The 15,548-nt window shown below is 37.9% G+C and overlaps 1 protein-coding gene across 1 annotated transcript; it reads right to left on the minus strand.

Moving 5' to 3' along the window:
* Positions 1-889: 889 nt before the first annotated feature.
* On the minus strand, positions 890-1,828 carry LOC120600765 (olfactory receptor 5B3). The gene has a single exon (XM_039860287.1). The coding sequence runs from the start codon at positions 1,826-1,828 to the stop codon at positions 890-892; it is 939 nt and encodes a 312-aa protein (XP_039716221.1).
* Positions 1,829-15,548: the final 13,720 nt, after the last annotated feature.

Here is a 15,548-nt window from a genome sequence, read left to right on the forward strand (position 1 = left end):
CAGAACTCCAAGTAAATTATTGAAATACTGTCCAGTCCAGGAAGTGGAGCTTAGTTCTCCGACACTGGAGTGTGAGCTGGACGTAGTGACTTATTTCTAAAGAACAGAGTATAGAAAAAAGGGGTGCGTGTGCGAGTAACTTTACAAAGGAGAAAACTTGCAAAATGTATCTCGGACTTGTGATCAAGGTTAACATCATCAGTGATGATTCCCGTTGATGGCACGTACCACTGACAGAATGTAATGAGAAAAACACTTTACCTTAGTGGTATTACTCTCTGAAAACTATAACCCCAGTCTAATCATGAGAAAACATAAAAAAAAAAAAATCACAATTGAAGGATGTTGTATGAAATACCTGACCAGCACTTTCAAAACTTTCAAGGTCACCAAAAAATGGGAGAGACAGAGAGCTTGTCACAGATGAGAAGAAATTAAAGAGATGTGACGAGTAAATACAGGAAGAAGAAAGGATATTAGTAGAAAGCTAATGAAATCTGAAATTTAGAAAATAATATTGCGCCCATCTTAGTTTCTTCATTTTACAAAAGAACCATGGTAATATAAGATTATACTGTAGGGGAAATTAAGCAAGAATTGTATTAGTTTTCTAGAGCTGCTATAACAAATTATCACAAAGCTTAAACAATACCTATTTTCTTTCACAGTCTGGAATCCAGAACTCCCAAGTCAGTTTCCCTGGACACAAATCAATGCATTGGAAGAGTCATGCTGCCTCTATAGGCTGTAAAGGAAAATATATTTCTGGACATAATGTTCACTTTTTTCAAAACAAGAGACTTTCGAATAGGTAAGGCTATCATTCAGGAACTTAATTTCACTGTGGCCTTAATGAAACTAGGTGACTGCACATTGTACAACGTTAACATCACAATCCTAAAGATAATTTTGCCTCTAAAACAATCTTCATGAATGCACTCTTGACTTCCTTGTTCCTCAAGCTGTAGACCAAGGGGTTCAGCATGGGGATGAGCATCGTGTAGAACACAGAGGACACTTTGTCTGTGTCCATGGAGTGATTGGAGCTGGGCCGTAAATACATAAAGATGACTGTTCCATAGAAGATGGAGACTGCAGTGAGGTGGGAAGCACAGGTGGATAGAGCCTTCTGATATCCTGCAGAGGAGTGCATCTTTAGAATGGTAACAAATATCAATATGTAGGATATCAAGATAACCAGAATCGCAAAAAAAATGTTGAAGCTTGCCACATAAATAAGAACCAGCTCACTAACATGCCTATCAGAGCAAGATAGAGCCATGACTGCTGGAATATCACAGAAAAAGTGATGGATCACATTGGACTCACAGAAAAAGAGGCTGAATGTGTCTCCAATGTGGATGGCAGCATTCAGGAAACCACAGATGTAGGAGCCTATGGCCAGACCTGCACACACACCTGTCGTCATGGTGGTGGTGTAGTGCAGGGGTTTGCACACTGCTGCGTAGCGGTCATAGGCCATTGATGCCAAGAGGTAATTTTCCACAGTGACAAAGGCTACAAAAAAGAACATCTGAGCAGCACATGCATTGTAGGAGATGACCTTCTCTTCTAGAATGAATCCACACGTGACTGCAGGAGTGACAGCTGAAGAGTAACACATATCCACCACAGACAGGTTACCAAGGAAAAAGTACATGGGAGTATGGAGACGAGAGTCCCGCAGAATCAGCACAATCATCCCCGAATTCCCAATCAGAGTGATGAGGCAGATGAGGGTGAACATGATAAAGAGGGGGATCTGCAGTTCTGGGACATCGGTGAGTCCTAGCAGGATGAACTGTGTCACTTCTGTCCTGTTCTTCATAAATGATGAGGTGCACAAAATGCTCTGTCGCTATGAGGAGAAACAGAACTAAACAAAGGAACGTCTTCCAATAAAAATAGGCTTGACAGCGAAACTCAATGCATTGATTATGTATAGATTTACACTGTTGAATTTGAAGGATCTTCATGGATCATCTCTCCAATTTTAAAGTTTATAAGTTTGCAAATTGAGATACAGAAAATTAAAAAGCTCAATGAATGACCTGTGCAGAGTGAACATATCCGCCAATTCATGTTTCCCAAGCCTACTAAAAGCATATACTTGCATGTTGCTCACCTGACAGAAACTGCTCTAGACATTTTAAATGTATATTTATTATATCCTCTTGAGAACATTATGAGTTCATTTAGTTATTACATTCATCTAAATTATGATGCACAAGAGGTTGGGTAATTTTTTATGTTCCACATATTAATTGACAAGCTGTGCTTTGGACCCAAGCCAACCTTTGAACCCACATTGAGCGGTTCCTGAGTCCCATGGTCTAAACTGTATTTAAATCAAATTGAATTCAACCCAGTTACATGCCCTTCCCCTCCATTGGTTCAAACTCAGTGCTTGGGGCTTCACAGTGAAGTAACTGAGAGATAGATAGAAGCACTGTAGATGCAGGAGGATCATTGGAGCGGTAGGGGCACATGCAACCAACAGAGGCAATTCTGAAGAGAAGGCTCAGCCTTGGCTATAGAGCTCAGGCTCTGGGATGAGGTGCATATCAAGCCCTACTATTTACTACCTGGGAATCATTATCCTAACCTAACTCACCTGAACCTCAGATAGCCATCTGCAAAATTAAGACAGTAATGAGATCTACTTTATTTGTAGTATTAGTATGAGAATGAAGTAAGGTAGTACATTAAAAAAACAATGAAATGCTGGGTGTTCAGTATAGTCGGATGAGTGCTAGCTGTAATATTACTATTAGGATAAGATGATTATCTTTAAGTTGGTTTGAGAAAAATGTGTGGCGACCTGCAGATTTTAGGTGGGCAAGAGTTTTCATGTTTCTTGCACACTAGCGCAACTGAGATTTTTATGTCTCCGGTGTTTCTCTGTCTATTTTTGCTTCACCTCCAGAAAATCCATGTGAGACACCATTCTGCTTAATTTCTTCCTGGAGTCCATATTTGAGCTTGAAATAGTCCCTTTTTCTTTAACTCATTCTTTCTATCATTACTGTCATCTCATAGCAGACTCACAGAGATCAGGGGTGACAGTTCCTTGTTTATGAGCTGTCTTTAGACTATAGATTTTGGAGGCATCACTATGGTGTAAAATATTTTATTTGAATATGTTCTTGTGTAGGGACAGTATTTGAAATCTTTTAATTTCAATTTGAAAGGCATATATCTTCTGCTAACTACTAACATCTTCCTCTTAAAACTTTTGCAACTTCTCTTCACTAGGCTATCCCATGACAATATTATATTTGCCAACCTTAACACACATGATCACACTTAACCATATAGTATGTTCTATAACCAATAAGGGCTTTATATGTAAGTGAGTGTATGTGTGTGTGTGCGTGTGCGTGTGTGTGTGTGTGTGTGTGTGTGTGTAAGGTAGGTAGTATTATTATTCCTACTTTACCATTAAGCAAATTGAGGATTTGAGAAGTTATGTGATGCTCTACAATTACACAGCTAGGATGAGAGTCAAGATTCAAGAGTTAAATCCACTTTTCATCTAATCAAAAACCTATGTTTGCAGCCATTCACAGTCAACATGTGTAGACGAGCTAGTAAGAAGAAGCCTGAGATTACAGGCAAAAATTTAAAATGCAGTTTGGATCTTGTTAATTCATATTAGACATTTTTGTAGTTTAAAGATCACTCTACTCTTTTCCTTTTTCTGTTTATTTGTTAGTTTTTGTTAGTTTTTGCCTCCAGCAAGAGGGCCAACATTTGGTAAACAAGATGAAATTACTACTTGATCAATCAGAGGATCATCTATGTTACTTTTTTATTCATAGTTTTAGGAAAGCAGAATGATGTTTCATAAGTATCAGTAAGCTCCCTACTGGTGGAAATTTTGACATCAATACCCCAGTCTCACCTCATTATTCCAGAAAAACATTGAAGATATCTATTTCTGTTCTCCAATGACTCAAAATAGGTGTAGCTGCCCCACTGGTTTTGCATGAATTACATTTCTTACTAAAAATGTTCATGGAATATAGATGCTTACCTGTCTGCTAGTAGAGAAAAAAAAAAAAACAACAGTCAATTCTGAATAGTGAGTCTGAACGTCAGCTGTAGAATATGCACAAATACTATTAGAGAAGCTCTCTCTCTGGTAATGGTCATAGATTCCAAAGTCTCTAAGGCAGGGGAAAATGGAGGGAAGAATATTAACATGGTTCACTTCCAGAACCTACCATGCACCCTTCCTGTGCCCTTAGAGGAGGCACCTACCTCCTCCTTATTTGTAAAATAAACATAATAATATTACCTCTATCATGTAATTCACAGAACTGTGTCTGTAAATAACCAGTAATAGAATACCTGTAAATAATCTCAACAAGAGATTCTCATTTTACAGTCGATCCACATAATTTTCTCTGACTATGGTTGCAGGTTCATAGCGAATCCTGGAATACTAAAAAGTATAAACATTCAGATGAATCGATGATCACCAAATGAGTTCAGCATGCACACTGGTCCCTCCAAAGTGATGTCACACTGAGTCATGTTGGGATTTCAAAGGCTACGGCTTAGGGGTGTGGAGAGAATTAGAGGGACATGGAGCTCTCTGGGAACTGCCCCTGTGAGAGCGTCTACAGCACCTCATTTCACCTTCTCAGGAGAGAAGCAATTATACTGCCTGTGGGGACATGCTGATTATTTTCCTCCTACACATGTTTTTGTATTACTTGTGTTTTCTTGTTATTTTTGTGAATTTATAATTAATGCATAATTTTTGTACAGTGATACCCACATTTTAGTGTATAGTTCTAAGAATTCTGTCAAAGGTATGGTCAAGTAACCACTATCGCCTGAACAAATTCTTATGATGTTCTTTTGGTAAACCCCTTCTCCTACCCACTACCCCTGTCAACCAGTAAAGTGTTTTGTCTAAATAATTTTGCTTTTGTGAGAATGTCTTGAACTGTAATCCTAGCATATAGACAATTCGAGTCTGTAATCTTTCACTTGGCACTTGAGGTCCATCTGTTTGGGTGTCTGTGCCACACTGGAACATTCCTATTGCAGAGTAGCATTCTGTTACATGGACAACATGGAACGTCTGCCTACTCTGTTCCACAGTTGAGGAACATTTGTGCTGGGCCCAGTGTTTGGTAATTACCAATAAAGCTCACATAAGCATTTGCCTAAACATTTCTGTGTAAATATAGGTTTTCATGTCATTTGAAACATATGTAGGAGTTGGATTGCTTGGTCATATGGTAAGTATATGTTTATTTGAATGAGAAACTGCCAAACTATTTTCTGCAGTGGCTCTACCATTTCGAATTCCCACTAATGATTCATTCAAAATGTTTTACATTTTTACCAGTGTTTGGTATTTAAACATTTTTTTTAAATGTAACTTAACTTTTATATCATTTTCATTTCTGTTCTTTCTCAAAGACATCTCAACAAGCCTACTTAGCAAATCCTTTTTTTAAAACGCTTACGCAGTTCTGTGCTGGGGATGTTTTTCTCCAACAAATGAGGTAGATTTATTCCTTCCTTTGCACAGTCACCTCTGAGCCCACATTTCCAAGCTGACTCATTACACTCTTATTAAAGCAGGTAAGTGCTATGGTTACCCAAGTTTTCCGTGTACTCATTTGCACAATTCAAATTTGGGTAAGTGACTTAGCCTCTTCAAACTTCAACTTCTCTTAGATAGGAGGAAAAAAATAATTATCTCATCATCTCCAATGGATTTTCAAAATTATCACATGACATAGTACCAAGTGTAGCACTATTTCTATCACATATCAGGTAGTTTATAAGGTTAAATATTAATATTTGTTACTTATAGAGATTGATATTGCATGGATCATAAAAAATAGTGAAACTCAAACAGTTGATCTGCTTACCCATGTGTGCTTGCCCCTTTTTCAGATAGGGAGAGACACGTAATAGTTCTGGGCAATGCACTGTGGGAAGAATCGATATTTTGGTTGAAGCATACACACTTTTCTCCTGCCATGGTAATCTTTAGTCTTACTGTTTCCGCAGGCACAACTCCTCTCCTTCTGGGACACTTATAATGCATATATTGTATTATGGTTTCTCATAAATACTTAGGTGTTCTTTATTTTTTTTCTTTTTTGCTCCTCTGCTTGGGTAATTACGAATAACCTATTTTCAAGTTCATTGATTCTACTCGTTCAAGTCGACTATAAAGCTCTTTCTGAATTTTTTAGTTCAGTCATTGTATTCTTCAGCTCCAGAATTTCTGTTTGGTTCTTTTTCATGGTTTCTATCTCTTTGTCGAACTTTTCATTTCGTTTATGTATCATGTCCTGATTTTGTTTAGTTGTCTATTTGTATTGTCTAGTAACTCACTGAGCTTCCTTAAGATGATTATTTTGAATTCCTCCTCTGGCAATTCACAGATCTCCATTTCTTTAGGTTCAATTACTAATTCGTTTTATTCTTTTTATTGTATCATATTTCTCTAATTCTTTATGTTCCTTGAAGCTTTTGTTGTCAGTATGTTTGAAGAAACAATAACTCTCCCCAATTTTATATACTGACATTAATCAGAAAAGGCTTTTCACCAACTAGCCTAGCTAGAGACTCTGAGAGCTTCTAAGCCCCCCCTTTTTTAATGTATGTGTACACTCCAGCCCTTTCTGTCTCTCCTGGGAAAGAAGTCTTACATTTGTGCATCTTCCTTCAATCTCTTAGAACTGTGCTGGCTGGAGTGAAACATTCACTCTTTTTCTCTAGGGCAGTGCACAAATAGGCCAGGTCATTGGATATATGCTCCATTCCTCTCCATTACTCTTGGGGAAAAGATTCAGAGTGTGCATCTTCTCCCAATGTCACAGAGCCATGTAGGTGTAGTAGACCACCCGCCTCTTTTCCCTGGGGCAACGCACTCTAAGGTGGGAGATGTTGAATATACACCCCCCTCCTCTCCCTTCCTCCTGTGGGTGAAGTTTCAGGACTATGTGGCTTCATCCAATCTTACAGAACCATGCTGGCTGCCCCAGGGCAGTGCACTGAAAGTCCAAAGACTTTGGGTGATTGCTCCTGACAATAAAAAAAATGCTGAGATGTTCTAAGTTAAAATTACAGTGGCGGGAGAGTGAGGGACAGAGACAAAACAGCCTGTTAATAGCTGTGGACCAGCTCTGACAAAACACTGTTCACATTCCTGTATATCCATTGGAATTTAGGATTCATTTCCAGGTGGCTATTTCTGCAATTATTCAAAAAGGAGAATAGCCAGGTGCCATCTAATCAAGAGCCTCCACTTCTTATTTACACATGAATTTTGTGAACTCTGCTATGGACTCTGCTGCCCCCAGCCCTGATTCCCTTTCCCCCATCCCCATTGTCTATAGCTAATCTAAATCCTTTCAGAATAGCTTACGTCTTTCTCCCCCTATTTGATGTATAAATCACTTGCAAAATTCTTGGATGTCCGACATCTTTTTTTTATCTGGCCATGATGCTGGTGGTTTAGACTTAATGCTCCCAAAACTTTTTCTTTCTTTCTTTCTTTCTTTCTTTCTTTCTTTCTTTCTTTCTTTCTTTCTTTCTTTCTTTCTTTTTCTTTCTTTCTTTCTTTCTTTCTTTCTTTCTTTCTTTCTTTTCTTTCTTTCTTTCTTTCTTTCTTTCAATGACGACGACTGACGAGCGGTGACGCCGAGCGACGACAACCTGACTGAACAAACCAGCATTCCTGACGACAATGCATTTTAAAATTTTGCATTCATTTCATTTCGCATTCCATTTTCATTTCATTGCATTCTGGGCTACATTCATTCATTCATTTCGTATGTTTTATTCATTTTAAACAATAATAATATCCAATAATATCTATATCTCTCTCTCTCTCTCTCTCTCTCTCGTCTGTCTTTCTGGTATTTTTTGCTAGCAATGACTTAATAAACTTTTTCTTTTAAAAAGACTTTCAGCTGTGGAAATTAATTTTTTTTGTCTAACACTCCATTCTTGGGAGAAGTCACAAGCCAAGGCTGTCTGTCTCAGAGCTGAGCAGTACCTGCTTGAAGGAGGGTCTGATATGCGTAAAATGAAATTGCCATTTTTGTCTATTTCAATGTGGCTATGTTCAGTTTTGTGCTTATCATATGTACTACAACTTCTTAACTGGATTTTAGACCTCTCATAAAGGAATTTTGGTTCATATATTGTTCCTGAGTTGGTATATCTGTGGGGAGATGAGGGCTGAGACTTCTCATTCTCTGTATTGTCGATGTCATTCTAATAAATTATTTTAATAGAATGAAGGGAAAAGACATATATGTTCATCTCACTAATTCATAAAAAGCATTTGAGAAAAATAGTACATGCTCTGCCAGTTTCTGGTTCTGCCTATAAGGAGTTTGTAAGTCACCACTCCATCTTAATAACAAGTGAAAAGCTGAACAGACTTAAAAAATCAACATCTCTTTTGAGATTCACAAGAGAAGTGAGGATACAGGTCAAAACACTACCCCTCAAATTGGAGAGACAGACAGGTGAATACCGGGAGTCATGGCTTCGTAGAGGAGATACTTGTGAGTAGAAAATGCCAAGGGAACCAGCACCAGGGTGAGAAAACCTAAACTATATTGACAAGTTGTTGGAAGCTCCATGAGGACAACTCTGAGAATTAAAGACTCTGGGGGAGCTAGCAATAGGAGATTCTCCACAAATTTTGTATGATTTACCTCCAGGAGCTCAAATTGTCACAGTGAATACTATAGAAAAATTCCCTTGGGCTTCTTCTGTAGTGTGTGTGGTAGGGAAAGGAATCATTGTGAACTATGCCACAGCACTCAGCTCTTTCTGACAAGGTCTGCCCTCAGGAGAAACTAGTTAACCAGAGCATAACGTGCTGATGTATTATCAGAGCCTTACTGACCTGGTAGGGAAAAAAAGCATCCAATTCCAGTCAGCTCGAGCCTACCAGGTAAGAGAAGGGATATATCCAACTCCAGCCTACTCTAGCCATCCTCTCTCACCTAAAAGGGGAGGAAAAAATGGAGAAACACTTGTGAAGTTCACAGCACAGAGACTTAGGCTTACTGTGACCTAATCATATAACTGTACACTACTTTCTCTCCTCCACACTTCATACAACATTACTTAATGACTGTTGATAGCAGTTCCTTTTACCTGGCACATAGTGTCTGGCTATCAAGAAAAAAATCACAGGGTATACCAAAAAGCAAGAAACACAATTTAAAAAGACAGAAAACATTGGAATTAGATATGATAAGGAGATTGGAATTATAAAACCAGGAATTTAAAGTAATTGTGATTAGTATATTAAAGGATCTAATAGATAAAGTAGACAGTATGAAAGAAGAGATGGGAAATGTAAGCAAAGAGATAGAAATCCTGATAAAGACTCAAAAAGAAATGTTAGACCAACACTATCCAGTTTCAAAACTTACAATAAAGCCACATAATCAGGACAATGTGGTATTGATGGAAAATCACACAAATAGATTAATGGAACAGAATAGAGAGCTCAGAAACAGACCTCCGTAAATATGGTCAACTAACCTCTGATGAAGGAAAAGGGCAGTAACTTACAGGAAAGATATTATTTTTAACAAATGATGCTGTAACAACTGACATCCGCATTCAAAAGAAATATATCTAGACACAAACCTCATACCCCTCATAAAAATTAATTTAAAATGGATTATAGACCTAAATATAAAAGTAAAACTATAAAACTCATAGAAGATAACAGGAAAAAATCTAGATGACCTTGAGTATGGTGATGGTTTTATATACACAACACTAAAGGTATAATTCATGGAAGAAATAACTAATAAGCTGGACTTCATTAATATTAAAACTTCTCTGTGAAAAATAATATGAAGACAATGGAAAAACAAGCCACAAACTTGGAGAAAATACTTGTAAATGACACATCAAATGAAGGACTGTAATCCCAAATATACAAAGACCTCTTAAAATTTACAACAAAACTCTAAACGACTTGATTATAAAGTGGGCCAAAGACTAACAGACACTTCATCAAAGAAGATATACGGATAGCAAATAAGCACTTTTACGACATGAATGGACCTTGAGACAATCATGCTAAGCGAAATAAGCCAGACAGAAAAAGTTGAAAACCGCATGATATCACTTATATGTGGGATATAAACCTAAAAGCAACAAACAAACAGGACAGACAAACAGAGACTCATGGACATGGACAATGGACTAGTGGTTACCAGAGGGTAGAAGGGGGAGGCAGATGAGGTAAAAGGGGTCAAATATGTGGTGACAGAAAGAAATCTAACTATGGAGGTGAACACACAATGCAATATAGATTCTGGAGTTAGAACACTGAGTGGAGTATATCATGAGTCAAATGATGGGACTGAAATGTCGATCAATGATGTTTCGCTTGAGAAAATGATGCCCACCCATAACAAGGTAGCCTCCTGGTAACATAAGTGGAAGTCAGAACCTGCAAAACTATTTTAGGTTTCCTTCACTTTTCCTTTCCTGTATCTTCACCATTTCTTTCAAAATTCTTCTTTCTAAACACCGCTTACCCCCTCATGCGGCCTTTTGGATTTGTGAGTCTGTCCTTGGTATTGACTTGCCCAGAAAGTAACCTCTCCATCCATTGACGTTCTCTATCTATGCCTCTCTTGATGGAATTTTATTAAAATACATTTTACCATGTAGTGTGGTTAACTGAGTATATGTCTCCACTACGAATCAATAAGCACCTTGAGTCCAGACAACAAGTCAAAAATATCACTTGTATGTTGCCACGGTAGATTTCTCCAACTTTTTTCTTACGGTTTAACTGGTGGATGAAAGGAAGGGTTCGTTACAGTGGTGTTTCTGTGTGGGAATTCCTTGCCAGTGTTTCTCAAAAAAAAAAAAAAGTATTTATTTTTAAATTCAAATTTAAATCCAAATAGTTGAGAAATCAGGAAAGTTGCGGAAAGTATTATAATTCTCCTGCAAGAATCATAGCATAATAATCAACACAGAGAGATGATAGGTTCAGTTTTTTGCAAGAGCAAAAAACATGACATGCAGAGTCCAAGGTTAGGTCTGCATTTCTGAACCAGGACAAGAAGCACTGCAAGAGAAGCAGTCGTGATCCAAGCAGTCAGCCCGCTGTTTCCAGGTGTGAGTTCGTGGTCCCATCTGCTGAACAGTAAGTCATTCTTGCAAATAAAATTAATATTCATAAGTTTAAATGCTTAGGATATTTTAAACAAATCCTATGTGATGTACCAAGAAATAACAAATTTTGGAAGCAAGTAAGTCCTTAAATTGGCAATTTTGACATGTGATTCTGTGTAGGGCTAGTAATTTTATTGGGAGATCTGAATGCTTAGTTATTAAAATACCACCCAATAATATTCATGGGTGTTTTCCAGTGTTCGGTTATTCGGTATAGTCTACAGTACTTGGTATATACTAATATACTTAGTGTTATAGTTATTAAATAAATTTAAATACCTATAATAATAAGTAAAGAGTTTAAGAGTGTTGAAAATATTTTAAGAATGACATACTTTTATGTGTTTCTGAAAATTCTCAGGAATTGTGTTTTTTAATTCTCCCATGTTGAAGACCAAGGATACCATATAGAAAGTGTGCGTTCATGCGTGTTTGTGATGTGTAATTACAACCGGTAAGTGTAGATGGAGAAATGGCTAAATGAAGAAATGATCGAATGAGAGATTACACAACAGTGCATCCTGGGCAGATAGTTTGTTTTACGGATATTGGATAGGTCAAAATAACCGGCTGCAACACCCATCAAGACTCTCAACAGGTGTTTTCATAAAGATGACCACGTTTCTCTCTCTCTCTCTCTCTCTCTCTCTCTCTCGTGACTTTAAAAAACACATTGTCAAATTATAGATTCTAGTGAAATTCAGTAGAAGCTAGAAATATGGTGATGATTGTGATGGGGCCTGTCTTTGCCTACTAGCTCCAATTTGAGAATTGACCTAGTTGCTCCTTATTGGTTTCAATCCAACTCTCATGAGAAAGAAAAAGTATGGTGTTCATAGCTTTGTTAAAGAGGCTACTCAACAGAGATGGGCAGACCACATACTTGGTGATTGTTATGAAACTATTTTAGAAACACCCCTCTATGTCATAATACAACAATTCCTTCAATAAATGCTTTTTATGCATTCATTTACTTATTTTAAACAAATATTTCAAAAGAATCTGCTATTTGCCAAAGTCCCTGACTCCATGGATCTAACATTCATGAGCAGGGACAATAAATAGACAAATGGTAGAGAGAGCAGGGATTTAGTATAAGAAGAAGAATGTTAAGGGTCAGTGACTTGGGGATGAAGAAGGGACCATTTTGTATGTCAGGCACTGGGTTATAGGTTTGAATTTATAGACAAAAACACAAAATTCTTGCTTTCGAGAAGTTTAAAGACTATTTGGGAAATAAGCACACAATTATAAGTCCATCTTTTTTTTCTCTAGAGAAGAATAATATCTGCAAGACCGTGGTATAAGATATGCCACTGTCTTCCTCAGTATAAGTTTTAGTTAAGTTCTGTGTGTTCTCCAAGAAGGTATATTATTAGTATATACCAAATACTGTTTTTTTCTGTAACCAAGGAGTTCTTAGGAACTCTAGTTCCAAAATGTCTGCATTGACAACTCTCTTCCATATGCACATAGGAGGCTACAAGCAAGTCCCTGAAGTTATACATAAGTGCCTGCTGCCGGCTTGTTCTATCCTGGGTCTTATTTCTGAGAAACTGCCACATATTTGTTCTCTTCTATCTTGTCCACTGTGGATTAACTTCCTATTAGACTGTTTGGGAGGATGAACCTTTGCTCTGGATGTTATCATTCATTGGGGCATCCTTGGCTCCACACTGTCTCCTAGCTTCTGCTTCCAGAATCCCAGCAAAGATTTAACATCTCACCTCTGCTTATCTGGGAGAAAAGATAAGGCAAGAAAAGATTTTCCATTGACTATCATATGATAATAGACTCAAATTCCACTTGAAGCACAAGGGAAAAAGCGGTGAGTTTGTTTTGTTTTTATTATATTTTAATTGAAGCGTAAATAGCATACAATAAAACGCACAGCTTTCAATTGGTTCAGTTCCATGTGTTTGGGCAATTGTATTCAACACTGAAATATTTTCATTGGCTAAAAATTCTCTTGTGCTCTTTTCTCATCAATGTCTCTCCCTGCCCAACCGACCATTGCTCTGTCTGACTCCCTTCACTAACAGGTTTTGTCCATTCAAGAATTTCATGTAAATGGAAGTCATACAGTATGTATTCTTTTGTGTCTGTCTTCTTTCACTTAACGTAAGGTTTTTGAGATTCAGACAAGTGGTTGTGTGTTTCAACAGTTTGTTCTTTTTAATTCCCGAGTAATATTCCGTTGTCTAAATATACTACAATTTGTTAATCCAATTTCTGTATCCACTGTAAGTCCATCTTTTTTTTTTTAATTTTAATATCTCCTTTGCACTCTTTTTCTTTGGTCTTTTTTGCTTGACGTATGAAATGGGCTTTTATCATTGGATAATTTCTCTGACTGATTCACATCTTCCAGTTCTTCTCCATTCCCATCTCTCACTGTTCCAGAGCCTAGCACACCTGTGACTCAACCAGGCCTTTCTATAGATGTTTTGTTTCTGAGCCCTTGGTGATTGTATTAGCATTTATCTCAGACGAGCTAAGAGAAGAGGCTGGGGTTTGAGAGCTCTTAAATTATACTTTAGGAGGAAACAAAAGAGGAAAAGCTAAAATCTATTGAGCTGTTATGTTCCAGGGATCAAGTCAGGTGTTTTACAAACGTCATCACCAGCTTACTGATATGAAAAGAGAAGCCTTCAGGAGTTAAGTGATATGACCAAAGTCACATACCCATTAAGTGGCAGAGCTGGAATTCAACCCCAGATCTGTCCTATATCAAAGTCCCTGCTCTTTCTACTACATCAGCCTGAGGTCATTGGACTAGGAACCACTTCATGTGGGTTCTAGTTCTGGTTTTGCCAAAACTAATCAGCTGATGTTAACAAGTCACCCATCCCCCTGGGGATCAATTTACTCATTTGTACAACGAGTGATGTTCTATTAGACCTTTGTGGTGCCTGTCAGCTCTAGAGATTCTATGACTGTTCATTGAATTACTCTGCTTTGTGTAATTTATGAGCAACTAGAAATGTTTGGTAAGGAGCTGGTAAATGCAAATCTAAACACTTTATTCTGACATTAAAAGCATGCCAGGGTCAGGCCCCAAGCTACAACTTTACGACTTTATTTCTTACTTCTTTGTATAAAACTCAGTCTTGGCAACACTGGTCTTTCTGCTGAACGCAGAACATGCCATGCATGTTCTCACCACCTGGCTCTCACTCATATCATCCCCCTGCTTCAAAATCCCTCTCTGTATCTCTCCACCCATATAAAACCTACCTGTTTTAGAAGAATGGCTCTAGTTCACTTCCTCCATAAAATATTTACTTCCTACCCCAGGCCACAAGTAGTTCTCCATCTTTAGAATTCTTGCAGCATTTCCCCTATTATGCTTGATGTCTTACAGTGACCATTTTGCTTGTCTCCACCTGCCTTTGACAAGTACAAACTCTGGCTTCTTGTGCACATGTTGTATCTGCAGATCTACTGATAGAACCTGAGTGTTAGCCCTCGTGACTTTTTCATAATACTTAGGCCAGAACAAGATATAGAGTAAGGCCTGAGTAATATTTCATCAAAAACTTCAACCAAATAAAATGCAGTCAGAAGCTCAGGAGATTTTTCCAAGTCCTTCTGTTTAGATAGGACTAACATTCAAGTTCTAGCTCCACAGTTTCACAGCACAGAAAATGGGCTTCCTGTTCCTACAACCCTGAACCAGGGTAAATCTGAACTCTGGAGGAAAGATTGCAATGAGCAGTTATCAACAACCACAAACCAAATGGTCAGGACAACTGAGAACTTGTATCCCTGAAGGAAAAATTTCTGGGTCCGACAGAAAACAATCCAGATCAGTCAAAGTATGAGCCAAGGGTGAGGGAATCTAAGGAATGATAGAGGGAAGAGATAAAAAAATATCCGATAGAGCCTCGGGGCCAGCTACAGACATGAGGACTGTGACACGCTTAGCTGTTACTTTTGCTGCACTATGTTATGAGGCGTATCCAAGCATTAGAAGGAAGAAACTGATTTGAGCTGTGTCTCTGGCTATACACTCCCTTGCTCCTGTCCATTTCAGGGTCTGTTTTTCCAGCCTTTTGAACAGTATATCTAAGAAGCACTCAATGTCAATTCAAGATGTTTCTTTGCAATATTACAAAGCCAGAGTTTATTTCTTTGGTTTGCATTTAAGAGCCCTGAATGCTGAATCACTAAGTCTCCAGAATCCCTTCCTACATGGACATCCTTTCAAGCAGTTCAGAAGCCATGGACTATCCCCTTCCATTAGAAATAGCATCTCTTTGGAGTCATAATCCCTAGTACAAGAACTGAACTCAATTCTCAAAGTATCTACTAAGTAAGTGCTCCTCCTCTACTAG

This window comes from Pteropus medius, unplaced genomic scaffold (assembly GCF_902729225.1).
Source record: "Pteropus medius unplaced genomic scaffold, Ma_sr-lr_union100, whole genome shotgun sequence".
Classification (NCBI taxonomy): domain Eukaryota; kingdom Metazoa; phylum Chordata; class Mammalia; order Chiroptera; family Pteropodidae; genus Pteropus; species Pteropus medius.